This window comes from Stegostoma tigrinum, chromosome 21 (assembly GCF_030684315.1).
Source record: "Stegostoma tigrinum isolate sSteTig4 chromosome 21, sSteTig4.hap1, whole genome shotgun sequence".
NCBI lineage: Eukaryota > Metazoa > Chordata > Chondrichthyes > Orectolobiformes > Stegostomatidae > Stegostoma > Stegostoma tigrinum.
In genome coordinates this window covers 28,786,502-28,813,872 of record NC_081374.1, presented here as the reverse complement: position 1 = coordinate 28,813,872, position 27,371 = coordinate 28,786,502, and the positions used below count along the sequence as shown (strand labels likewise).

The 27,371-nt window shown below is 42.9% G+C and overlaps 1 protein-coding gene across 2 annotated transcripts in view; it reads right to left on the bottom strand.

Annotated features, from left to right (window-relative positions):
- itpr3 (inositol 1,4,5-trisphosphate receptor, type 3) overlaps positions 1-27,371 on the bottom strand; it is a 252,243-nt gene that overhangs the window by 36,540 nt on the left and 188,332 nt on the right. For both annotated transcript variants that reach the window (XM_059653417.1, XM_059653416.1), the window contains 6 exons: positions 26,814-26,962; positions 18,344-18,452; positions 16,184-16,274; positions 14,622-14,797; positions 7,672-7,864; positions 3,019-3,191 (listed from right to left, as the gene is read on the bottom strand). In XM_059653417.1, the coding sequence (XP_059509400.1) occupies positions 3,019-3,191; positions 7,672-7,864; positions 14,622-14,797; positions 16,184-16,274; positions 18,344-18,452; positions 26,814-26,962 (891 nt within the window). The remainder of the gene's footprint in view (positions 1-3,018; positions 3,192-7,671; positions 7,865-14,621; positions 14,798-16,183; positions 16,275-18,343; positions 18,453-26,813; positions 26,963-27,371) is intronic.

The window sequence follows — 27,371 nt, the reverse complement described above, 5'->3', positions numbered from 1 at the left end:
CCACACCCACTATAAAGACATTCACAGAGGAGTGGTTTAAAATGCCAACACAGCTAATATTTAACTGGGGTAAAGGAAACTATGATGCTATCAGGCAGGAGTTGGGAAGTACAGATTGGGAGCAATTGTTCCACAGAAAGGGCACAGCAGACATGTGGAGGCTGTTCAAGGAGCAGTTGTTGCGAGTGATGTATAAATTTGTTCCTCTGAGGCAGGTAAGGAGGGGTAAGATTAAGGAGCCTTGGATGACGGGGAGAGAGGTGCTTCTTGTCAAAAAGAAAAAGGCAGCGTATGTAAGGTGGAGGAAGCAAGGGTCTAGCACAGCTTTAGAGGATTACAGGCTTGCTCGGAAGGAGCTCAAAAGTGAACTGAGGGGGGCCAGTAGGGTCACGAGAAAGGCTTGGCAGGAAGGATTAGGGAGAACCTGAAGGCATTTTACTCATACGTGAGGAATAAGAGAATGATCAGGGAGAAGGTAGAGTCGATCAGGGATAGCGTAGGGAACCTGTGCGTGGAATCTCAGCAGATAGGGGAAGCCCTAAATGAGTTTTTTGCTTCGGTTTTCACTAAGGAAAGGGACCTTGTTGTGAACGAGAACTTTGGGGAGCAGGGAAACTGGCTTGAACAGATCAAGATTGAGGAAGTTGATGTGCTGGAAATTCTGGCAAACATTAAGATTGATAAGTCCCCAGGGCCAGACCAGATTTATCCTAGGTTGCTCCGGGAAGTGAGGAAGGAGGTTGATAAGCCGCTGGCAAAGATCTTTGCTTCCTCACTCTCCATGGGAGTCATACCAGAAGATTGGAGGGAGGCAAATGTTGTTCCTCTTTTCAAGGAAGGGAATAGAGAAATCCTTGGAAATTACAGACCAGTCAGTCTTACGTCTGTGGTCAGCAAGGTTTTGGAAAGAATTCTGAGGGATAGGATTTATGAGTATTTGGAAAAGCATAGCGTGATTAAAGGGAGTCAGCATGGCTTTGTGAGGGGCAGGTCATGCCTTACAAATCTTATTGAGTTCTTTGAGGAAGTCAATAGACAGATTGACGAGGGTCAAGCAGTGGATGTGATGTACATGAACTTCAGCAAGGCATTTGATAAGGTTCCTCACGGCAGGCTCATTCATAAAGTCAGGAGGTATGGGATACAGGGTGATTTGGCTGTCTGGATTCAGAATTGGTTGTCTGACAGGAGACAGAGAGTGGTTGTAGATGGTAAGTATTCTGCCTGGAGGTCAGTGCTGAGTGGTGTCCCGCAGGGCTCTGTTCTTGACCCTCTGTTCTTTGTAGTTTTTATAAATAACTTGGATGAGGAGGTTGAGGGGTGGGTTAGTATGTTTGCTGTTGACACAAAGGTTGGAGGTGCCGTTGATAGTATCGAGGGCTATTGCAGGCTTCAGCGAGACATTGACAGAATGCAGAGCTGGGCTGAGAAATGGCAGATGGAGTTCAACCTGGATAAATGCGAAGTGATGCATTTTGGAAGGTCGAACTTAAATGCTGAATATAGGATTAAAGGCAGGATTCTTGGCAGTGTGGAAGAACAGCAGGATCTTGGTGTTCAAGTGCATAGCTCCCTCAAAGTTGCCACCCAGGTGGATAAGGTTGTTAAGAAAGCACATGGTGTTTTGGCTTTCATTAACAGGGGGATTGAGTTTAAGAGCCGCGAGGTTATGCTGCAGCTCTACAAAACCCTGGTGAGACCACACTTGGAATATTGTGTCCAATTCTGGTTGCCCTATTATAAGAAAGATGTGGAAACTTTGGAGAGGGTGCGAAGGAGGTTTACCAGGATGCTGCCTGGACTGGAGGGCTTGTCTTACGAGGAGAGGTTGACTGAGCTTGGGCTTTCTCTCTGGAGAGAAGGAGGAAGAGAGGTGACCTGATCGAGGTGTACAAGGTAATGAGAGGCATTGATAGAGTCGATAGCCAGAGACTTTTCCCCAGGGCAGGGCTGACTGTCACGAGGGGTCATAGTTTTAAGGTGTTAGGAGGAAGGTATAGAGGAGACGTCAGAGGGAGGTTCTTCACCCAGAGAGTTGTGAGCGCATGGAATACTTTGCCAGCGGTAGTCATGGAAGCGGAGTCATTAGTGACATTTAAGCGACTGCTGGACAGCACATGGACAGCAGTGAATTGAGGGAAATGTAGGTTAGATTAGGTTATTTTTGGATTAGGATTAATCCAGGGCACAACATCGTGGGCTGAAGGGCCTGTACTGTGCTGTACTTTTCTATGTTCTATGTTCTATGTTCTTATCCATTCGCATTCTTGTTTTGAATATCTGTGGACTGTGATCCCAGTAGTTATGCTTGGACTGGGTTATGAATGTCCATCAATGCTGCCACAGCTGGAGTTTGTAGAATTGGTGAAACAGTCCTTAACAGACACATGGAACGTAGGCATATGTGTCAGTATGGGAACCCACCATCACTTCCCAAGTCTCTTCCACCATTCATTCAAATCACAGTTGATCTGTATCCTAATGCCAATCTATCTGCCTGGGTTCCGTGACCTTTGAAATTTTTGCCAAATCGAGCAATTGTGGTTTGGATTTTTCAATTAGCTTACCCTAAACGGTCTTTTGGGCACAATTCTATACCTCCACTCTCCTTTGTGTACAGAAGGGCTTCCTGAACAGTCTAAAAGTCATGTCTCCTTGTTCTGGACTTCCACAGTCCTTGCAATCTAGCCTCATGAAGGAACCAGGTAGCATTTTGGTAAAATCACATTTATATCACCTCCAAAACCATACATATGTAGACATTCTTTTCTCTGGTATTTTAATGAAGGTGCTAACACATTTAAATTAATAAGTTAATGCTGCTGTTATGATAATTGGCGAAACAATATCACATTGATTATTTATCTGCTAATGTGACTGATAATAGCTTCTCATTTTATAACTCCTTCATAGGCCCAATAAACTTTCAGAGACCCTGACCTGAAACACTAAGTGCATTAAAATTAATCAAATTTTTAGCATCAGTAAGGGAACGTGTAAAAGAACATATGATCTAACCTGGAGGTTATTATTGTGGTTTTCACACAATAGCTGGAGAAAGCGTAGGATGGGCTGCATTATTGTTACTGCTGGGCTGATTTCAGCATCCTTTTGTCCATGATCAGCATCACCTAATGTGTTCATCTGCGATCTGCTGTGAGTAGCTGCCATCAAAAGGTGAACATCTTTTCCTGAGGGGGGAAACAAGCGATGAAACAGAAACAACACCACTGGCTCGATGCAATATTACTGTCAAACACATTAAATATCTAAATGAAACTTCTCCATCCATTACAAAAACAGATGTCAATGGCTTCATTAAAAGAACAGATGACAAGTTTTATGGGAAGGTGTTAATGTATCTGTTACTAATATTGCACAGCATGATTCCAAAGCATTGAGGATTTCATGATATAATTCCATTTAATTGTCTATTTCTTCTTATGATTAAGTAGATGGATATTGCCTTGGCAACGACAAATTCATATTATTCGTTAAAAAATTATCATTTGGAAGACTATTCACTCCTGACACAGATGTATTATTTTTTAAACTGTATCTATGCTGACTGAAGTTTATTGGCACAACTAGCTCTTTCGATCCTGCAAAGTTCTCTTTATTAATGTCATGGACTTTTGCCAACATTTGGAGGGTTTTCCCACAGACTGGTGAAGCAACAGTCAGACGCAGTCATAATAATCAAATACTGCCTTACAATATGTCAGCCACCCCCATCATCGTCCCTTGATATGTCTGGTCCCATTGGCAGGATAGAGCCAGTTGTATACCTCTGGGAGGCAGTTGCTTTGTAGAGTCTTCATTATTGATTCTGGACCCCATGAACTCTCAAGGCATCAGGTTAAGTGCTGCACAGAAATCTCCTGCTGATTACAAGGATTCAAGACAGTGGCTGAGCAGCAGGGCTGCATGGGTACTCTTATCCAGGACTCATCCGCTCTTGCATGCTTTCACTTTTATCTTCCCTTTTTCTTCTTTTTGGAACCTTTTATAGCACATTAGTTGGGGAAATCATCATGGCAGTTATGCAGAATTGTGGCTTCTCCTGGCGTTCGGAGACACAGAGGATACGGCTCCTCATGGCGACTGGCAGCAGGGATGGCAGTGACAGCAGGGATGTTCTCCCAGCATTCAGGGCTGGCAGCGGCAGTGGCAGCAAATCTCCTCCAGTGACCAGAGGCAGTGGTAGTAGTGGACTTTTTAAGATGGCGGACCTGGCAAGGAGACATCTCAGAGGAAGGCTATGAGAGTGGAACTCTTGGTGAGGCTGTGGCAGTTTGGTCTGGCAGCAGAGTCAGGGACTCCTAGTTGCAGCAAGCCCAGATCAGGGACTCCTGGCATTGGTGAGGGGTCCGCGGATGTAGCGGTGGTAGCATACTGTGCCTGGAGCCAAGGTCTCCTGATGTCATCAAGGCAGCAGCACAGCCAGGGACTCCTGGTTGTACAGCAATTGTGGGTTCAGCACAGGACCTGCATTGGTTTCGGTAAGGTGGGCCCAGCAGCAAAGAGATGGTGCCTAAAGAGTGGCAACTCCTGCATTGGGGAGACTGGTGCAGGTGGTGATGAGGCAGTAAAGCAGGGTTGGCAGCTCAAATATCATTAGTGAACCAGTTCAGGGCTCAGGGCTCTCTTTCAGTTATATCTTTTATCCTTTTTATTCTTCAACTACTCAAAATAGCAACAGATCATGGCAACTGTTGAAGTCTTCCACTGTATGTTACACTGTAAGGTGCAAGTGACAATAAATAAATCATCATCATTCAATCATTCACATCACATTCTCCATCAGTCAATGAATCCAATACTCTTCACTGTTGAACACCTTCCCTATTGAACATCACTTGGAGGAAGTACTGAGGATAGCAAGGTACAGAATGTGTTCAAGTTGAGGTACTTCAACGTCCATCGCCAATGTTGACTTATTAGCACCACTACTATCTGAGCTTGTTGAGTCCTGAAGGTAAGACAGATCCTGCAGCAGATGGTAGTGAAACCAACAGGAGGGGAAAAAATCCTACTGAATCTTGTCTTTACATTGCTAACCAGCAGAGATGCATCTGCACTTATAGAACAGTGCAAACTGACGTATTGACTTTTCTTGTTATGACTCTGTCCCATTTTCATACTCAGGATAGCCTAAATGGATTTTGTGATATTGCACCTATGCTAAATCCAGAACAGATGTAGCAGCTCAAATCTGGGCATATATAAAAGGGCCATCAGCAACAGCAGAACACCACAAGCACTTTTTCCTTTATCCTTGCATGGGGTGTTGATACTGTTGACAAGGCAAGTATTTGTGTTCATTCTTTGCCCATGAACTGAGTGGCTTGTTAGATTGTTTCAGAGGCCAGTTTGGAGTCGACCACATTGCTGCAGGTCTGGAGTCACATGTAGGCTAGACCAGGTAAAGATGAAGGATTCTGACAAAGCATCTTTGCTCTTGAAAGGTTATCTCTGTTTTTCTCTCCGAAGATGCTATTGGGCCTGCTGAGTTTCTCCAGCAATTTCTGTTTTTGTTTCAGATCTCAAGCAATTCTTTGTTTTATTGTTTAAGGATGGCAGATTTCCATTCCTAAAGGACTTTAGTAAACCAGATGAGTTTTTACAACAGTCAATGGTAGTTGGTATGGCCACCATTACTGAGACTAGCTGCATGTTCCAGATATATTAGTTGAATTTAAATTCCACCAACTGGTGGGATTTTTAAATATATCAGATAGTTGATATATATGCAGAGTATTCGTCTGTGTCTTTGAGTGACTAGTCCAGTTATGTTAACTCTACATCATCACTTTTCGCTACAAAATCTAATCTATAACCTCATGGCCGGACATATCCCTCATTCCACAACTGACATCCACTTGACATCAAGTCAGCACTTGATCAAGTGTGACAATAAAGAACCCTAGCAAAGTTGTTGAAGTCAATGGAATCAGGCTGAAAACTCTCCAGTGGTTAGCATTATACCAGTCCCAGGTTGTGATCGACGGGCCAATCATCTCAGTCCCAGGAATTATTACAGAATCTCTTCAAGACAGTGCTCTAAACCCAACCATCTTCAGTTCTTAAATAATCACTCAACCATTTACCTCCATCATAAGGTCAGAAATGAGGGTCTTTGCTGATGATTGAACATTGTTCAGTACCATTTGCAATGCTTCAGATACCGAAACATCAGTGAATAAGCAGCAAATGTCAGGTTGGGCAAGTAAGTGTAATGCACAAATGCTAGACAATGACCATCTTCATCAGATGAGATTCTAACTATCTTCCCTTGATATTCAAAGGTAGAGCCATCACTGAATTCATTCCTATCAACATATTGGAAAGTTATGACTGACCAGAAACTGAGGTGATTGAGCTATACAGCAGCTATAAGAGCAGGTCAGAATCTGAAAATTCTGTGGAGATTAATGCATTTCTGCATTCCCCAAAGTTCATCACTATCCACAAGGTACAAGTCATGGAATAATTTCCACTTACCTGGATAAGTGTGGCACCAACACTCTGGAAGCTCAGCAGCATCCAGAACATAGCAGACAGCTTGATTGGCGTCCCAATAACCAACTTAAAACGTGTACAAAATGATCAGAGGTATAGATAGAGCGATCAGCCAGAAGGTGTACAAAATGATCAGAGGTATAGATAGAGTAGACAACCAGAGACTTTTTCCTAGGGTGGAGGTAGCTATTATGAGGGGGCTTAGTTGTAAAGTGAGTGGAGGTAGATATAGGGCAGACGTCAGAGGTAGGTTCTTTACTCAGAGAGTGGTAGGGGTGGGGAATGCATTGCCGGAGAGGGTAGTGGAGTCGGCCTCATTGGGGGCATTTAAGCGACTATTAGATAGGCATATGGATGATAATATAAGCTAGGGGTGGAGGTTAGATTCACCTTAGGATTAGAGTAAAAGTTCAGCACAACATTGTGGGCTGAAGGGCCTGTACAATGCTGTACTGTTCTATGTTCTATGTTCTATGTTCACCACCAGCAAACAGTAACAGCAGAAAGCAACATAAGAGGGTTCAGTGAGGTTACTCACCACTGATTCTTTGACAGCAGCATTTAAACCTGCCACCTCTACCAGGAAGGATGCATGGGAACCTCAGCAACTTTTGATGAGGACAGCAGGAATACTGATAGACCAGAAGCTTTCAGGAGCTGATCCCCAGAGCACCCTGAATGATGGATCTCAAGCTGGGTTATAGTGGGACTACATTAAATAAAAGCAATTTATTAGAATAGTCAATAGCTGTAACAAAGTCATGGATAATGGTTTCAGTAGATCAGCTGAGGCTGAGACAGTATGACTGGGGTGGAAAGAATTGGTTTTGCTGAGGGCTTGGTTTGCATTCAGAAGTTCAACTCAGGGTCACATCAATCCAAGGTTGTGAACAATCTGGATTTGCCTCAGACAAGCTCAGGAAAGGAGATATCATTGATGACATCTGTATTCAAATAAATTTTCAAGACATATTCCTTCCTTAATGAAAATCCACTGACTTAAACCATTCACTCAGTTTCTTTCTCCCCAAATATTGCCTGACCTGCTGTGTATTTATCACATTTTCTGTTTTTTTATATTCCTTCTTTGCTTCACAGTTTGTGGTGAATTTGACAGGACAGTGAAAGTATCAGTAAGGATAATCTAACCTTTAAGACCAGCTCCAAGTATAGGATTCGTTTTCTCCTGCATATCATTCTTAGCCATTTTGCCTCCCAGATCGTTCATGTTGACTGAAACATTTGCTTTGATTTCTTGCTGGGCAACTTTCATACGTTGATTAAGGACCTTGAAAAACTTTTCTGATTTATTGTCACTAGTCATAAGACTGTAGAAAGAATTCTAGAAACAAAATATGCATTGACTGTACATATTAGCAAGCATGTTGTATCTCAACTTCATAAACAATCAAATGATACAGGAAATCGAATGCTAGACGTCATAAGCCTCAACACAAAAGGTCACTTTTTACAGCAATATGTGTCAAGACATGTTGTCACTTTGACTGACGAGTAAATGGAGATAAACTCCCTAACGTCTGCTACAAAATAACTCAAAAATACAGAAGATTTCATTTACAAAGATGACAGTGTGATCAAACAGCAAAAACTGCAAAAGTAGACATTAAATGTACTGAAATAAGCTAAGACTGGTAAGATGGAAAACAAAACAGAAACGACAAAACAAAAACAAAATGATACAAAAGTGTCACCAATACATTCACAGGCAGCTCAGTGTAAAAAGAAAGTGTAATTATGAAAAAAGCGGCAATAACTAACACTATGATATTTTATAAAATCAATAAACTGATATTTTGAAAATGCAATTGAGATTCAGATTCCACTCAGGTCAGAATTCTGCTCTTGTTAATTATATCTGTTTAATAAACTCATTCAGAAAAGGAATGAAACTGGTTGCATATTAATCTCATCTATCTTAACACTTATTGGCTGTGGTCAATCATTCATCCATGGCTTGGAGGAAGCATCTATTGTAAGCTTTGAAACCAAAAGTAATTTCCTCTGATGCCCTGATATCCACACCATTCTTCAATGTGATAGAGGAGACAGAACAATTGATTGATGATACTTAAGAGACTCAAGGGGAGATGAAAGAAAATGGTCATATTTATGACAATAAAGAAAATTGGAGGATGGAAACCTTCTGAGTTTGAGAAGTAATTGCCTCACGACTTGACTGTTCTGTGACAACTGATTTTACACAGTACAGCAAAGGTCGGATAACACAGAGCTCCAAGCATCTCATCAGGGTTTTGACAATAATTTTTATTTGGCTTGTACTTTGCTGCTTCATCTATATATTTTAATGAAGATTGATCCAAGCCTTATCACTTGGTGAAATCCAGGCAACTGAGTAGTTAAACTTGTGTAGGTTATTTACCCACTCAAAAGTCAGCCCTTTCATGCTGTCTCTAGTTCTAGAGGGGATGAGGTGTCCATTGAAAGAATTCTGAATTTATGTGAATCAAGATCTTATTAAATCAGAGGATACTGCCATCATTTAAACTGCATGCTGAGCAGGAAGGTTTCTCTGGACCTCATAAGGAAATTGCCAATCTCCCTTGACCATGAAGTCACTCCATGTTGGATCTTCCCAAAATCCTTTCATTGCCACTTAAAAAGAAACTTGCCAGCAGCTACCACCTGATCTTTAGATTAAAGAAAAAACAAAAGAACTGTGGATGATGGAAATTTGAATCAAAAGCAGAAATTGCTGGAAAATCTCAACAGGTCTGGCAACACCTGTGGAGAGAAATCAGAGTTAGCGTTTTGGGTCCAGTGACTCTTCTTCAGAACTATGAAGCTATGAAATGGTTGGTATTTATACAGAAGATGGGGAGTGTGGAGACTAAACAATAGGCGGAGATAAGAGACCAAAGAGGGAGAAAAACTGTTGGACAGACAAAGATAATAGGAACTGCAGATGCTGGAGAATCCACGATAACAAAATGTGAGGCTTGATGAACACAGCAGGCCCAGCAGCATCTCAGGAGCACAAAAGCTGACGTTACGGGCCTAGACCCTTCATCAGACAAAGGACTGGTTAAAGGTCAGGCTGGGATAATAAATGGCTGCTAATGAGAACTATTAGTAGTTGACAATGTGTACTGTGTGGTAGCAGTCCATGTGATGACAAGGTCTGGTGTGTGGGGGTTGGGGAAAGCATAGGGAAAGGTGCTCAAGTTCCAAAATTGTTGAACTCAACATTAATTCCAAGGCTGTAGAGTTCCTGAGCAGAAAGCGTGCTGCTGTTCTTCCAGCTTGTGCTGGCCTGAAACAGAGATGTTGGCCAGACAGCATGGTGGTATGGTGAAGTATATAAGGGCCATCAGCAACGGCAGAACTCCACAAGAACTTTTTCCTGGCAACTGGAAGCTCAGGGTTTCTTTTACAGACAAGAACTTGGGGCTTCTGCAAAGTGGCCACCCAGTCTGCGCTTCTTTTCCGCAGTGTAGAGGTGAACAGCGAATGCAGTAGTCTGGATTAAGTCAAGTGCAGGTAAAATGCTGCTTCATCTGGAAGGTGTGTTTAGGGCCTTTGATAGTGAGGAGGGAGGAGTAAATGGGCAGGTATTGTACCTGCAATTGCAAGGCAAGGTGCCATGAGGCTGTGGGGGTGTGTTGGGAGTGAAGGAGGAGTGGACCAAGGTGTCCCAGAGAGCTCGGTCCTTAGGAAATGCTGACAAGGGATGGGGTGGAAATATGTTTCTGGTGGCGTATTTAGTCAAGATTTACTATGGAAGCAGTCAGGGGTGTCCATGGGTACCCACATGGGCCACAGTCATTCCTGTTCTCTTTGTGGGGTATACGGAATATTCCTTGTTCCAGTCCTACTCCGGCCACCATCTACAACTCTTTCTCTGGTATATCAATTACACCATTGGTGCTGCTTCCCTCTCCTGTCTATAATTAGAAAAGTTTATCTATTTCACTTCCAATTTCTACCCCATTCTTTCCTTTTTCTGGTCCATCTCTGACTCCTTTCTTCCCTTCCTCGACATCTCTGTTTCCATTTCGGGATAGATTGGCCATCAATATCCACTACCAACCATCTGACTCCCATAGTCACTTTGACTATACGTCCTCTGACTCTGCTTCCTGTAAAGACTCTATTCCATTCACTCAGTTACTCTGTCTCCATCACAGCTGTTGTGAGGATCCAACTTCGAGAAGGGGGCCTCAAATATCCATCTTTTTCCTCAACTGAGGATTCCCAAACACTGCGATTGACAAGGCCCTCAGCTGGTTCTGACCCATGTCCCACACTCCAGCCTTCATCCCCTCTCCTCCCGCCCACAACAGCGATAGCGTTCCCCTTGTCCTTACTTACTACCCCATCAACATCCACACCCAGAGGATCATTAGCCACTATTTCCACCACGTCTATGGGATGCCACCAGCAGACACGTATTCCCCTCCTCTCCCTTGTCAATCCCCCGCAGGGGCCGCTCCCTCTGGGACACCCTGGTCCACTCCTCCTTCACTCCCAACAAAGACCCACAGTCCCATGACACCTTTCCCTTTGACCACAGAAGGTGTAACACCTGCTCATTTACTTCCTCCTTCCTCAGTATCCAAGGGCCAAAACACATCTTCCAGGTGAAGTAGCACTTTACTTGCATTTCAAACAATCTAGTCTACTGCATTCACTGCTCGCAACATGAACTGCTCTACATTGGACAAAATGAAGCACAGAGTGGATGACTGCTTTGCAGAACAGTTCCAACCTGTCTGCAAAAAAACCCTGAGCTTCCCATTGCTTTCCACTTCAACAGACCACTGTGCTCTCTGGCCAGCAACTCTTGCCTCAGGCTTGCTGCAGTGCTCCAACAAAACTCTGCTGGAAGAACAGCACCTCATTTGTTACTTGGGAACCCTGCAGCCTTCAGGACTCCACATCAAATTCAACAATTTTAGGGCTTGAGCACCTTACACACACACGCACGGCATTGTCACTACATGGGCTTCTACCACACGCTACACATTGTTAGCCATTACCAGTCCCCAGTAGCAGCTATTCATTTGCCCATACTGATCTTTAACTGCTCTTCTGTCTGTCCAACTGTCTTTTCTCTCTCTTTGGGCTCTATCTCTACCAATTGCTTATTCTGCCCCCTCCTCACCTCCACCCCATCTTCTGTACAAAAAACATAATTTTCCTAGTTGCCATAAGATCTGACAAAGGGTCACTAGACCTGAAACAGTAACTCTGATTTCTCTCCACAAATGCTGCTTGATCTGCTGAGATTTTCCAGCAATTTCTGTTCTTACGCCATCTAATCTTTGTCTTCTTTGTGTCCTCTTCAAACTCAATGTTGATGGGAAGTGGATTGACTGCATTTAAATGATGCCCGGGAATTAAAATACCACCGGTCTAAAACAAATGCCACCATGTATTTACCATTCTTTGCTTCATGCCATCCCAAATCTGCTCTAAGTTTAAATCAACCCGACAAAGATTGTATTTATAGACCTTGTAATCTGTCAGTCATCATTGAAGAGAGTTATTACATCTGTTTGCTGTCAAGGAGAATTCTCAAGAACAGTTTGCTCTGAAAAAAAAGTTTTTTTTCTTTTCATGCTGTCAACACCTATTTATAAATCACAAGCTTTGACAAATTTCTGTTCACCTCTCGTCTCCAGAAGTGAGGACAATTCAGGTCACACCTGTATTCATAACTAATTATCAAGTGCTCCTTCTACAACCTGGTTTTTTCTTTGCTTATATCACCATGTGTGTTATTTGACATATTCCCCCACAAAAGTAGCATTAATGATCATCAAAAATAAGCTTCATGTTGGTATTGGAGTTGCGTTTAGATTAAATGGTCTATAAATTTGATCACAACCAAGAATAGGCTTGGAATAGGCATGAAATGGGAATCTTGTGGCTGTTCACTTGGCAACTGTGTTGAAGCCTTACTATCATGTGCATGGTCAGCATCATCGCCACTGCTTATTAGTTATATTTGTGTTTATGTAGGAGAAGATGGGAAATAAGGTGTTTCTGACAGAACTTAAGACATTCAGTCCACTGAAAAGAGATGGTGCAGGAGGGAACTCGTGAACACAAATCTGACTGCAAGATCTATCTGATTAACAGACCTTTGGTTCTACAGTGCCATTTGGAGGCTGAGAATCCAAGTAGGAGCATGTGGAAAGCAAGGTATTCCTTTTTGAAAGCAAAAAAAAAGTCCATACAAAAGGTGGCCAAGGAGGTCAATAGCAGGAGCTTAATGCCCAAGACACATTACTGCACTGTTCAAAAATGATCAATGACACTATCGGTATTGTTATGTTATTGTTCAGTTGTTCTGTTGACATTCCTCCACTGTCTGCATCCTCACGACTGACAGCTCTCACGTCTCCTGCTTTCCTTCACACTCCTCCATACACTGCACTACAAGCTTTTCACACACTCTTCTCTTTCAGCTTAAAAGTTCAGGCGCAATATCGGGTAAGAGCTAGTGAACGAAGGAGACCTGCATTCTGCTTCAGCTCTGGAGGAAGACATGCTATCTAACACTGTCCAGCAATTAGCACAGGGGAGATGTCATTCCGGGTGTCTTTAAACTTTATTCTCTATTTCCTTCTTATTTCTCTTCCACTGTAGAAGTCCAGCAATTGCTACTATCAGCCATCTATTTCACTCCAGTTAAGAGCAGCTTTCCTGCGTGATGTACTTGAAAGAAAGAAAGGTCAAGGGTCTGGGGCAACAGCATGAAATATACATTCCACAGGTACCAGGCTGCCAAATGACAGACACACTAACTAAATCATATGCAAAGAGCTGATTCTGGTGGTTCATTCTAATGAAGATGGCTTATGGGAATGATGGCGAACATGTGACATCTTTGGATAGTTTACCGGTGAAGACATCATCAATGTTTACAATTTCAATTTCATTCTACCCACAAAAACAGATAAGGAGGTGGAAAGGGGGAAGACTGTCAGAAAATTCAGTAGATTTGGGTTGTGGAATATCTGTCGCCTTCTCAATTCCTTCCAAATCAATCACAGCAGGTCAGGGTCATTTGTGCCCCGAGGCCAAATCAGATCCCTAAGTGGTCAATTAAGGACCTCATTCTGTTTCTGTGGGTATTCTCCCACCAAGGTGGCCAGTACAAATACACCTGAAGCTCAGTACAAAGGACAGACAACAATGTTCTCCAAGGAGGCAGAGCGGTCATTTGAATATAATAAAGGAGGATGTGTGGTTTCATATCTAATCCAAGGCTCAGGTTCAAGTTGGCTGCTTTATGGAAGATGTAAGTGTATTTACAAGTGGACTGGACATTCAGTCAGACTGGAGGGTTTTCAGAGCCAGCTAGTTGTGAATTAAACAGACACAGACAATGCAAGAGAAAATCAGCAGGCTTGGCAATATCTGTAAAGAGATAAACAGAGTTAATGTTTCAATTGCGGCAAGAGGAACAGTGAACTTTGTTTCTCTCTCCATACATGCTGCTTGATGTGCTGACTTTCTTCAGCATTCAATACATTTTTTTCTGATTTCCAGGATGTGCAGTGTTTTGCTTTCAATTTAAGTAGTAAACAGTATGGCACAAAAGAAAATGAAGGTTCAATACACACGTGGGATTAAGATAGAAACTGAAATGTTGCAAACGCATGTGAAAAATAAAAGTTAATTTTTAGGAAAAAAAATCAGGGGATTTTTCAATATCATTGTGAAGGAATGATACTCACTCATATCAAAGCAGTTCATCCGTGTCAGAGACATTGTTTAGCAATAATCCTGATTTGGTACGCTTATAAAACCTCAGTCGCACCTCATTCAGCAAAGCTGGACATTTCTGATGGCAATTTCCAGAAAGAATAGTGTGGAAAGACTAAAGTTCAGATCAAAGTTTCAATGTTGCCTGCTAAGCCTAACAGTGCGCCCTGGGGCGGAGCAGAGTATCACTGACTGCAAGTCCCAGATTCCTGCCTGAAGCTGGGATTAGGCAGGCCCAAGAAGTTGCTGGCAGTTCTAGACATAATGATGATGATGAGTTCTGACAGTATGAGCTTTGTTACAACTACAAATTTCAGGTTATTATCATCAGTTTAGATTGTTACCTGAATTTCAGTGTTTCCTCCATCTAGCAAGGCAATAGCTAATAAAATACTCTCCTGGAAAATCTTGTCACTTTTGGAGCTTGTGATGAGATCTTCAACCAGTTTTGTGGCACCCTCCCTGTCCAGACGACACTGGATAGTAGAAATTGAGTTCCAGTCTTGACCTTTATCTGGATCTTATACAAGAAGATAGATTTTAGGTCACAAGGAAAATCAGGTAACAGCTTCTTTAAAGATGTATAGCAAGTATTGTTGGAAACGCTTAATGTTCATTACAATATCTGTAAAGACTGGATTAAAATAACGGGGAAGCAATGGCCTAGTGGTGTTGTTACTGGACTGCTAATCCGGAGACCCAGGTAATGTTCTTGGGACCTGGGTTCACATCTCACCATGGCAAATGGCAGAATTTCAATTCAATAAATATTTGGAATTAAGGGTCTAATGATGACCACGAGTCAATTGTTAGAAAAACCCATCTGGTTCACTAATATCCTTTAGGAAAGGAAACTGCCATCCTTAACTGGTCTGGCCTACATGTGACTCCAGGTCCACTGCAATGTGGTTGATTCTTAACTGTCCCCTGGGTATTTAGGAACAGGCAATAAATGCTGGCCTAGCCAGTGACGCTATTATCCCATGAATGATTAAAAAAACACATACACTTGATGTCATTGTTTGCTCATAAGTATATGGTTGTTTGTAAATATAGTTTGCCTATTAATATCTATTATTTAAGAATCCAAAACATGCTCTTCACAATATTAGATACATAATCCAGCAGAACATTCACCAGCTAAATGCTTCTATAGGACAGGAGCTGGGGAGGATCAGATTAGCTCTTCTGCCTCTGAAGCAATGGGCCTGCAGTTCAATTCCCATTCCAGGATTTAGTGGCTGTAGACCAACCTAGTCAGTAGTGGAGGTAAATCAGTGTGTATTGGTGCCAGCCCCAGCTCAGATAAAGAGGGAGGGTTAATGGCAGAAAAGGCATCCAGCATCACAAACACCCAGATTCTTCATTGTCAATGGGTCAAACCTCCCTAATAACCACTTTAACTCCCCCTCCTACTCTCTGGATGACATGTCCATCCTGGACCCCCTCCAGTGTCACACTGACACCACACACAAACTGGAGGAACAACACCACATATTCCACCTCGGGAGCCTACGGCCTGATGGGCTAAACATGGAATTCACCAGTTTCAAAATCTCTCCACCCCCAACCTCAGCCCACATCCAACCCTCCCTCTCATTCTCGCCTACTTGACCATGATATAATCTGTCTATCTTCTCCCTCACCTATCCATCCATCCCACCTCACTGACCAATCCCCACCACTCCCTATCTGCAATTAGTTATCACCATCTCACCTACCTTCCCCAGCCCCACCCTCCTCTCTCGATTTATTTCCCAGCTCCCTTGCCCCTCCCTATTTCTGAAGAAGAGTCCTGCCCAAAACATCAACTTTCCTGCTCCTCTGACACTGCCTGGCCTGCTGTGTTCCTCCAACTCCACACTGTGTTGTAATTGCTAGTTACTTGCATTTTGTTAGTAAGTACCTCCAAAGTACAAATCGCTGGAGTCGCCTTTTGAGTTTGACTTTTTGCTGTAGAGGTAGCTATTCAGAAGAGTTTTTCTCAATTCATTTCCCTGCAGGAAAAGAATCATGTGATGAGCACCGCGGCTGAAAGTACAAACATTTCCACAATCCCTACAGCACCATTCCCACCTGGATCAACAAATGTCTCATCCTAACACTTATTGAATTAGAAACTTGTATATATTTTTTGATCCTATTTCAGCCACAATTCAGTCTAGAGGAGCTAAGACTTCAGTTGTTGAGAGAATGTGTGATAAACCAAGATGAGTTCCTCAGGGGATGACTCAAATTCAGTCACCAGAACCATTTCAAAATTGCTAGAGAATGGGATTTTCTTCCAAGAAAGACACATGCATACTTCACCAAAAGCACTAGCTTCTAAAATGAAGAATAATAATCACTGTATTTCATCCAAAAATATTGATTCCTAATTTGTAATGTGGGTAACATGTTAACTAAAACATTAAATAGTGCTAAACTGAACAGGTGAGTGAATGGTAGATCCCAGAGGAGTACTGAGAAATAAAGAGACCTTTGTGTATAAGTCTATAAATGTCTGAAGATGTCAAAACAGGATTGCAGGGTGATGAAGATGGCAAAGTGGGATACATGCCTTCATTAGCTGGGATGTAGAATATAACAGCAAGAAAATCTTATTCCAACATTATAAAATATTGGTGAGGATATAAATGGAACACTGCATGCAGCTCTAGTCACCACACTATCATAAGGACATGACTGCAGTGCAGACGGTGCACTCGAGATTCAGCAAGATGGTGCCTGGGACGGAAAATCTCAGTAACAGGCAGAGACTGGATAGGCTGGGGTGGTTTTCCCTGGAGGAGGCGGCTTGGGGGGGTGGGTTATCTGATTGAGATATACAAAATTAAGAGAGACATAGATTGTGAGAACCTTTTCCCCAAGGAAGACGTGCCTGAGACCAGAGGGAGCAAGTGTACAATAAGGAGTAGGTGGTTTCGAGGGAATGTGAAGAAATTTTTTTACACCCACTGTGAGGTAGAAATATGGAACATTCTCCCAGAGAGGAAGGTACTCTTGCAATATTTAAGAAGCATCTGGATGATCACTTAAAATTCCAGGGCATAGCAAGCTATGTACCAAGGGCAAGTAAATGCAGTTAATGCAGTTTGGATTTGTTAGTCAGCATAGACATGGTGGGCTGAAGGGCCTGTTTCTGTGCTGCATGACTAAGTATCTCAATGATCTGAAGGCACTTGTCACAAAAATCCTGCTTCCCACTCTTTAGATGTGTAAATTACTCAGGAAAATAATTCAATTCCAACAAACTCGACATTCCAAATTTGAACTCTTCAGAAACGGGCAGATTTGGGTCAGATTAGTGTTTAAAGTTTCAGAGGTAGATTTTCTGATCTAACCTGCCTTCAAACTGCTCTCTTTGGGATGTAACTGAGACTTCATGCCCCCTCTCCACCCCAGGCCAATCTCAGGCAGATTTAATGAATGCTGTGACCATCACTGACTGGCTTCCCACCCAAATGACACCCCACAATGATGTTCTCTGCACACAGGAAGAATCACTGATGGAACTGACTTACTGTGGGGTAATATTCCAGAATGCTCCTCGCCAGACAAGGGAAAGGTTCACTGACAGCAAAGACTGGGATCTCCAATTATAGGTTCCCCAACGCTGACTGATCCACTCTTTGTCGATCAAGTCAGTAAAAAACTACCTAATTCATGTCCCATTAGTGACTTGTGAACAAAATATCAGTGATGCAATTTAAATGTATAAATAAACTTGTGACATTTTCCCAGAGGTTCCATACATTTCTCAGATTTTTCATAATTTTAAAATATTGTTGATTATGCCACTTATTAAATCTCACAAGCGTAAGTTCTGCAAAAATAGTTTGATTCACTGTGCACATCATTTAATACTCATCCTCAACCTCCTCTGTACCAGAAGTGATTTAAGGTATCTACGGAAAAAATAAAAATTGCTGCTGTCAATGTGAAATGCAAGTTAAAACTTCCTGAAATTTAGATGCAGGTTTGAATTAGCGCAATAATTGAACTGGTCCTCAGCTCTCTGTATGAGCAATAGTCCATCAGAAATGCAGTTAGACTTTTTTTTTACCCGGTCTCCATAGCTATTCTTTTTGACCAACATTGCTCGGAGGCTGCGAAGAACTTTAATGCAGAGCTTCTCTTCTGTTGACATGAGAGTCTTTGTGTGTTGAATTAGCCTGGAAAAATAAACAGATTGATAAAGCTACAAATTGTAGAACCCTTCGCCCAGATGATGTTAGCAATTCGTATTCAGCTGCTCATCTAATATGCCTTAAAGTTTGAATGGCATCATAATATAATTGCACAGATTTTGATATGCTCTGATTTAAAGGTCAGGTGATCAGGTTGTATTGCATGAATCAGGAGGAGGAGAAATAGGTGGGCTGCAGAGTCTGTGATTGTTTTTGGTGAGCTTGGATTGGAAGACTGCAAGCCTACTGTAGAGGGTTTGGGGAGGTCTATCAGGTGCTGGTGTTTGGGGCAACGTAAGAATGGTGATCTCATGAGCGGCAGTGGTTACGGTGAGTTCTTACCTTGTGCTTATTTGTGGTGTTTAGTGCTGCTATTCCGAGAGGCATACAGCAATGATAACAGATGCCTCGGGGTAAACTAAAGTTTTAGCAGGGGCCATAATCAGAAGTTAGGCCATTTATTTCCATCTGCTGATGATCAAATGCCTGCTTCAAATGTGAATCAAGGATACCTCAGATTTGACTTCACTAAGACGCAATTCTGCACATTCATATTGTAAATGAGCATGAGCATATTGGATCCTATTTTCTTTATCTTTTTGTTGTGTATATGATTCAACTTAACCTCTAAAGTGTACATAGGCACTTCACATTAGAGCCTTTAGTTACTAACTAGTAAGCATGAAAAATGTCCTCATAATTCTGCCTACCTTTGTGGAAACATTATTAGAATTATGTCTGTGGTACCTGCTGGATCAGAAGATTTTTACAGTCTGTTTAATGCATGATGCTGATACTCAATATCATGGCTGTTGACCATAATGTTATAACAGTTAAAAAATAAGAAAAACATTCATCGGTCTGGAAGCATCTGTGAAGAAAAAGAATCAGAATTAACGTTTCAGGTCTGGTGACGCATCATCGGAGTGTTTTGAGGAAGGGTCACCGGATCCGAAACATTAACTCTGATTCTTTCTTCACAGCTACTGCCAGACCTGCTGAGTTTTTCCAGCAACTTCGGTTTTTGTTCCTGATATACAGCATCCCCAGTTCTTTCGGTTTTTACAAAACATACATACTTGGCTAACAAATGCTTTGGAGTCACAAAATCATAAATGGCGCTACATAAATACAAATATTCACTATGGTTACTGGTATATTCTTGTGTGTTAGTTGCAATTGCTATAAAACTAACCAAGCCCTTAAAATATTTTAAAATGTGAGGCTGGATGAACACAGCAGGCCAAGCAGCATCTCAGGAGCACAAAAGCTGACGTTTCGGGCCTAGACTCTTCATCAGAGAGGGGGATGGGGGGAGGGAACTGGAATAAATAGGGAGAGAGGGGGAGGCGGACCGAAGATGGAGAGTAAAGAAGATAGGTGGAGAGGGTGTAGGTGGGGAGGTAGGGAGGGGATAGGTCAGTCCAGGGAAGACGGACAGGTCAAGGAGGTGGGATGAGGTTAGTAGGTAGCTGGGGGTGCGGCTTGGGGTGGGAGGAAGGGATGGGTGAGAGGAAGAACCGGTTAGGGAGGCAGAGACAGGTTGGACTGGTTTTGGGATGCAGTGGGTGGGGGGGAAGAGCTGGGCTGGTTTTTTGTTTTAATATAGAATCTTCTGGAATGGGCACAGAGCAATACACTCTACTCAATATGCTGTGATTAAAGGGTTAGTTCTTCTTGATAAATTTGCTTTTTTAAAACTTATGAGTTATAAAATACCTCCAAATCATTCAGAACACATTTAATTTTGCATAATTTAACTGGGGTCTAATACACAGAGGCGTCTCATTTTCATTACACTGAGTACCTCTGTTCCAACTCACTTCACCCTGATCCTTTTGCAGCTATCAGAGAGTTAGTCTAGACTTGAAAGGATTTAGAAACAATTCTTTTGTTCATAGGATATGGCTGAACCTGTCAACATCATGTGTATTGCCTGCCCTAGTTAGGCTGAAATCATGATGGTCAACACTATTGTGAACCATTGTACTCCTTGTGCTGTTAGGTAGAGTTTTCTAGGATTTGGCTAAATAATGAAGAACATAAAGATCAAGTCAGAATGGGTATTTCTGGAGGTGGCAGCACTTTTCATAGCATCACTATTTTTGGTTCCTTGTGGTGGTGGAGGTCACAGAACAGAGGTGTCATAAAAGCCACTTTGGCATATTGTATGTACTGCACCCATGGTGTACTGCTGTATATAGAGCCCAGTAGCATAGTGTCATTTTTCCCACACCCTTCCTTCCCATCCAATCCTCCATTGCACTCCCTAGCCCACTACCGACCCATTCACCTTTCCCTCCCACAGCAACTACCCCCCGCCACACCGTGTCCTACCCTCACCCATCATGTGACCCTCCCCTCCTTCAGAATCCTGGTACATGCCAAAAGCTCCACCCCTGAATCTTGCCGCATATTCACGATCTCCCCGACCTCAAACTCTGAGGCTGAATGGGCTGTCCTCAATAAAGGGCTTGCATTCGTGCCCCTCCAATCACACCTCAACAAGTTCCGTGCCCATCAAGATGTGGAACTCTTCTTCCATTGCCTCCGCCACCGTGCCTTCATCCTCAATAGAGACTCTCAACCACCTTCTCCTGCCTTCAACCTCCCTCCTGCTCTTGAACACCCGCTTCCGGCCTCTTACCCACCCTGGACCTCTTTATTATCGCTTTGGCAGTTGGCATCGAATGCCTCAATTTCTCCAACCCCCCACCGACTCCAACCTCTCCCCCTCCAAACATGAAGCAGTCCACTTTGTCCACATCAATCCCCGTTTCAATTTCGAACTCGCTGACAAAGGCGGTGCTTGTCTGGAAGATGGATATCTATGTCTCAGAGGCTGAACGCCAACTCTCCGACACCATGTCCTAGCTCCCCCTTGACCACAACCCCACAATGCCCATCAAGCCACCATCATCCACACTGTCCATGACCTTGTCACTTCCAGTGGCCTTCTGTCCACTACCTCCAGCCTTATTGACCCCCAGCCCTGCACTGTCAGTTCTACCTGCTCCCCAAGATCCACAAGCCCAACTACTCCAGCAAACCCATTGTCTCTGTCTGCTTCTGCCCCACCGAACTTATCTCTTCTTACCTTGACTCCATTCTCCCCCACTTGGTGCAGGCACTCCATATCTACATCCGGGACACATACCACGCCCTCCACATATTTGGAAACTTCCAGTTTCATCTTTACTATGGATGTGAAATCCCTATACATGTCCATACCCCACAAGGATAGCTTTCAGGACCTCAGTTCTTCCCTCTTCAACAGACTCGACTAGTCCCCACCCCACCAATACCCTCCCCTGCCTTGCCGAACCATTCCTCACCCTCAATAACTTTTCCTTCAAATTCTGCCCACTTTCTCCAAATCCACGGGGTTGCCATGGGCACTCACATGGGCCCCAGCTATGCCTGCCTGTTTGGTTTTCAGTTATGACGAACAGCCTGTCTCTAATATGTACACCGGTACTGTTCCCCAACCCCTTTACCGTTACATCAATGACGGCATCAGTGCTGCATCCTGCACCCAGGCTAAACTGGAGTAGTTTGTCAACTTCGTTAACAGCTTCCATCCTGCCCTTAAATTCACTCGGTCTATATCAGACACCTCCTTCTCTTTTCTTCACCTTTCCATTTCCATTTCCGGCAACAGATTACAGACTGACGTTTATTATGAACCCACAGACTCCCACCACTACCAAGACTACACCTCTTCCCATCCTGTATCCTGCAAAAACCATCCCATTTTCCCAATTCCTCTGTCTCCGTTGCATCTGTTCCGATGAGTTGTCCCACTTCCAAGAATCCTGGATGTCTGTCTTTTTCAAACATCCTCTTTCCCCCTCCGTCATCCAGACAGCCCTCCACTATTCCCCATTCCACAGTTCTTAAGCTCCGCTCCCCTCCAAAACGTAATAAAGATTGGGTCCCCCATGTCCTCATTTTCCATTCCACCATCCTCAAACACATCTGCCAACTGCAATTAGACCTCACCACCCAGAACATCTTCCATTCCCCACCTCTCTCTGCCTTCCACAAGGACCATTCCCTTCACCACTCCTTAGTCTGCCCATTCTCCACACCAACCACTCCAACCCACCCGGTACCTGCTCGTGTAACTGTAAAAGATGCAACACCTGCCCACGCACCACCGCCCTCACCTCTGCCCAGGGCCCTAAACAGCCCTTCCAAGTGAGACAGAGCTTCACCTGCATTTCCTCCAACTTCGTCTACTGCATCCAGTTCTCCCACTGTAGTCTTCTCTATATCAATAAGACCAGACGTAGACTAGGTGACCAGATATAAAGGGAACTCCAGATGCTGGAGAATCCAAAATAACAAAGTGTGAAGCTAGATAACACAGCAGGCCAAGCAGCATCTCAGGAGTGCTCCTGAGATGCTGCTTGGCCTGCTGTGTTCATCCAGCTTCACACTTTGTTATCGTAGACTAGGTGACCATTTCGCTGAATGTCTCTGCTTGGCCCATAATGGCCAACCTAACCTCCCAGTCACCACCCACTTCAACTCCCCGCCCACTCCCCCTCTGACATGTCCGTCCTCTGCCTCCTCCAGTGTCACAGCAACTCAGAACGCAAATTTGAAGAACAGTACCTTTTCTTCTGCCTGGGCACCCTACAGCCTGGAGGACTCAACATTGAGTTCTCTAATTTTAAATAACCTTCCCAACCATCCCCCGGCTTCCCTTCCAGACCCTCTGACTCCCTTCCATTCCACCTTCTGACCCTCCCTATCAGCCACTAACCGGATTCATCCCTTCCATCAACCAACCTGGTCATACCTACGACCAGTGTCCACCTATCACCACCATTCTGCTACTCCCTCACCTCTTTATCTGCTGCTCACCCTACCATACTTCCAGTCCTGAAGAAGAGTATTACCCAAAAAGTTGAACTCTCCTTTCCTCTAGATGCTATCTGGCTTACTGTGTTCTTCCAACCTCCTGTCTGACTACCCTGTCAATTAAAGTAACTGTTCTGTCCTTGGGTTTTTTCAAAGTTGCAGATGCCCCTGGCCAGGTGCGTTGTGAGTATTATACCATACTTCCAACATCACCTACAGGCAAAGAGAGGTCTGGCAGCAAGCCATTTGTCCCAGAGTACCCAGCCTTTTCTTGGCTCTTGTAGCCGGTGTATTGGTAGATGTTGGGTCTCGCTAAACATCTGGTCAGTGATGGTCCCTAAACTTGTCAACAGCCACAACACAAGAAGAGTGGCACCAGTAATCAAGAAGGGATGATTGACTGGCTTTCTCAAGTTAGATTTTGTTACTGAATAGCATCTATGTTGTTCAGGTATTATCACCACCTGTCAACTCAAAATTGTACATTGTACAAGTCTTATTGTAGGTTGCCACAGGCTACTTCTCTATTATCAAGTTTTGAATCGAGGTAAAGAATGAAATCTTGACTGCATAGACCCACTCTTGACCTCAGTGCAGAGAAGAATATTGTTGAAACTGCTGAAAATATTTTACTAAACAACGCTATTGTGAGAAACATAGAGCATAGAACATAGAACATTACAGCACAGTACAGGCCCTTCGGCCCTCGATGTTGTGCCGACCTATCATACCGACATGAAGCCCATCTAACCTACACTATTCCACGTACGTCCATATGCTTGTCCAATGACGACTTAAAAGTACTTACAGTTGGCGAATCTACTACCATTGCAGGCAAAGCGTTCCATTCCCTTACTACTCTCTGAGTAAAGAAACTACCTTTGACATCTGTCCTATATCTTTCACCCCTCAAGTTAAAGCTATGCCTCCTCGTGCTCACCGTCTCCATCCTAGGAAAAAGGCTCTCCCTATCCACCCTATCTAACCCTCTGATTATTTTATATGTCTCAATTAAGTCACCTCTCAACCTTCTTCTCTCTAACGAAAACAGCCTCAAGTCCCTCAGCCTTTCCTCGTAAGACCTTCCCTCCATACCAGACAACATCCTAGTAAATCTCCTCTGCACCCTTTCCAAAGCTTCCACATCCTTCCTATAATGCGGTGACCAGAACTGTACGCAATACTCCAAGTGCGACCGCACCAGAGTTTTGTACAGCTGCAGCATAAACACCTGGAGCAGAATCCTTGGAATGTGGTCAACCAAAAAAAGTCTCCCTGTATGTCAAATGTGATTCAAACCACTGAACTCCCATTAAGTGTGACTTTGCTAAGTTTCCTGGTGTCACAAGCTGTCTAATGCTCCTTGATTTTGAGTGAAGCTACGATCATTTTATTTCCTACATTTCACTCTTTGTCGGGTTCAAAACCATGATGATATGTAAAGTAGATCGATTCAGATAGAATCCAGGCTGAATGTCAGTGAGCAGGTCATTCATGCACAAACAAAGAATTCACAATTACATAGTGCTATCTGCAGCTAATGATTTATTTCAGAGTGTAGGTGCGATTACTATCAAGGTGAATGCTGATGTTAATTTGTTAATGCTTTGTTGTTATTGTTAGCATGATAAATGTTGGAACAATGACACTATCAGAACTCCTCTGCTCTTCCTTGCACAATGCTATTGAATTTTTATGACTACCTTCCATCACTTTGTGGATGACTGGGAGAAGCAGGGAAGAAATATGTTGTAGCCTACTGTATCTCTCAACTAATATTTTAAGGACCATGACAGCCACAGTAGACAGGAAAACTTTGTAACAGTTTATAGTACATTGCATGTTTCACAATCAACTTCCATTTTCCAGGACAGCTTTGATGGTCTTAACAAGAAATCTATTTACCCTGTCTAAATGAACAAGGTAAACACGGTGTCCTTTTAAACTTCAGCAAATACTATGGACATGATTTTCTCCTCCACGGAGGGGTATAGAGGGTTGGGTGAGAAGGGGAAACAATGAGGCAAATTGGCCACTGAGAGGAACTCACCCCACTCTTACTACTCCCTGGGTAAGAAGGGCCATATGCCGCCTCCTTGACCTGTCACCAACTAAGGCACCTAAGAAGACAATTAGCTTAAGGGTCTCATCTCAGAACCTCCCTAATCATCCACTGACCTGCTGGATGAGAAAGGTGGCTAATTTTTCAAATGGGAAATCAGGGACAGCATCCTGCTGGGTTAGAGAGAGAAGCCAATCAATTGTCCCAATCTAGGAAATCAGAGACAATTTAGGGGATCAGAGACCTCCTAATTCACCTTCCAAGCAACTACACTCTGCGAGAAGAGGATAAAACATATTCCCTGCCTTGCCACTGGATCCCTAACTTTACGACTTGGAGGCTGTTAGCCTCTGATTGGGTGGTGGCTTCTAGTGGCTCAGACACCAGTGTTAAGGCCTGTCATTTAACAAGAAACTCAACTATGCTCTTCCTTCACCTTTTAAGGAGCTGATAGAAGCAAATGGCAAGTTTTCTTGACGGTTGTGAGGGCCTGTTAATTAATTGTCACCTGAAATGCTAATCTTCACCCTCTAAAATATGGAAAAAATTCCACCAGATGAAAATCATTGCATCAAGGCTATTCTGTTGTCTATAATATTGTCATGTTCAGCTGCCATATGTACAGTGTGTACAGTGTATTCTGGAATTGATATACTAAGTTTTTAAAAATGCTTAAGTACACACTATATTAACAATTGTCTTATTAACTACTGTAATGTCAGAATTCTAGATGTACTGTCAACAATTAAAAAAGGCAACAATTGATGTTCTCTTCAGAAGATGGTTATTCCAAATCATTGTAAACAAAGGTGCCCTGCAGAACTTTTGCAGACTTTGTAGCATTATTATTGCTTGGCCATTCAACAATTTAAAAAAGTCTTATAACAGAATAAAGCAGCCACGTTAAAGTGAGTTACTGCTTGTAAAATATTCTTGGATTTCAGATGATGTTCACAAACCTTCATGCTTCCTTTGCAAGTTTATGAAAGCCAAACTGTGATAGATCATTAGAGCTAACTCTATCTCAACCATTATCTTTATCCAGTGATCAGTCACACAAAGCAAAAAATGGGCTTCATTGTCACTGAAGCATACATCAGCATTAATTTTCTTCAGGCTTATTTCTAAGAGAGAACTTGCTCCACTACAGGGTGCAAATTATTTCATTTTCTCATGAAAGCATTCAAGCTTCAATCCAGGACTAGAAGGTTTCCACTTTGTAAAATTAAAACAGAACATTGCATTGTGTGGAGACCTATTTACCTGCACAAGGGTATGTAAAAGCTTCACAGTATTGTTCAAAGGCTAGGAAGATCCCCTGCTGTCCTGACCAGCATCTTCCCTTAAATAACACTAGCAATATTATAAATAATTAACTTGTCAATCAATTCATTTATTGCAGTTTTCCCACTTACTTGGAGATGAATCCACCACTTTCACACCGTAACCTGGCTTCTGTTCCCTCCATAAACAAAAGTTCTGGCTTATGCATGACATCAATAAGAACAGAGAGCTCAGCCTCCACCAGTGGTTGAAGGCGATCTTCCAGGGTTGTTATGATATCCTGCAGAGAATTAAACAAGAATAAGTAAGCTCTGCCGGTGAAATAAACATCCAAGTGCCACTGCTACATACACATTGAATCACTGTTATAACATGTTTCTCACTGGGGGATCTTAACCACATTGTATATTCAAAATTCATCACTTTCACCAATCTATTCTCCAATGTAGAAAGACTATGATCAACAAGTGATTTCATGAGGTGACCTTATAATAAGCATTACATACTGTAAAGGCAACATAATTGATTGGGCTCATTTGTCAGAAACACAAGCTCGGAATTTGCTCGGAATTGTGGGTTTGGCCAGTAGTGATGGAGGATGTAAGGACTTCCGGAAAACATAGATTAATTGAGTTATTTAAGTTGTTATGCTAAAGAATCACTTTTGAATTGGAATGAATGAACCAAAG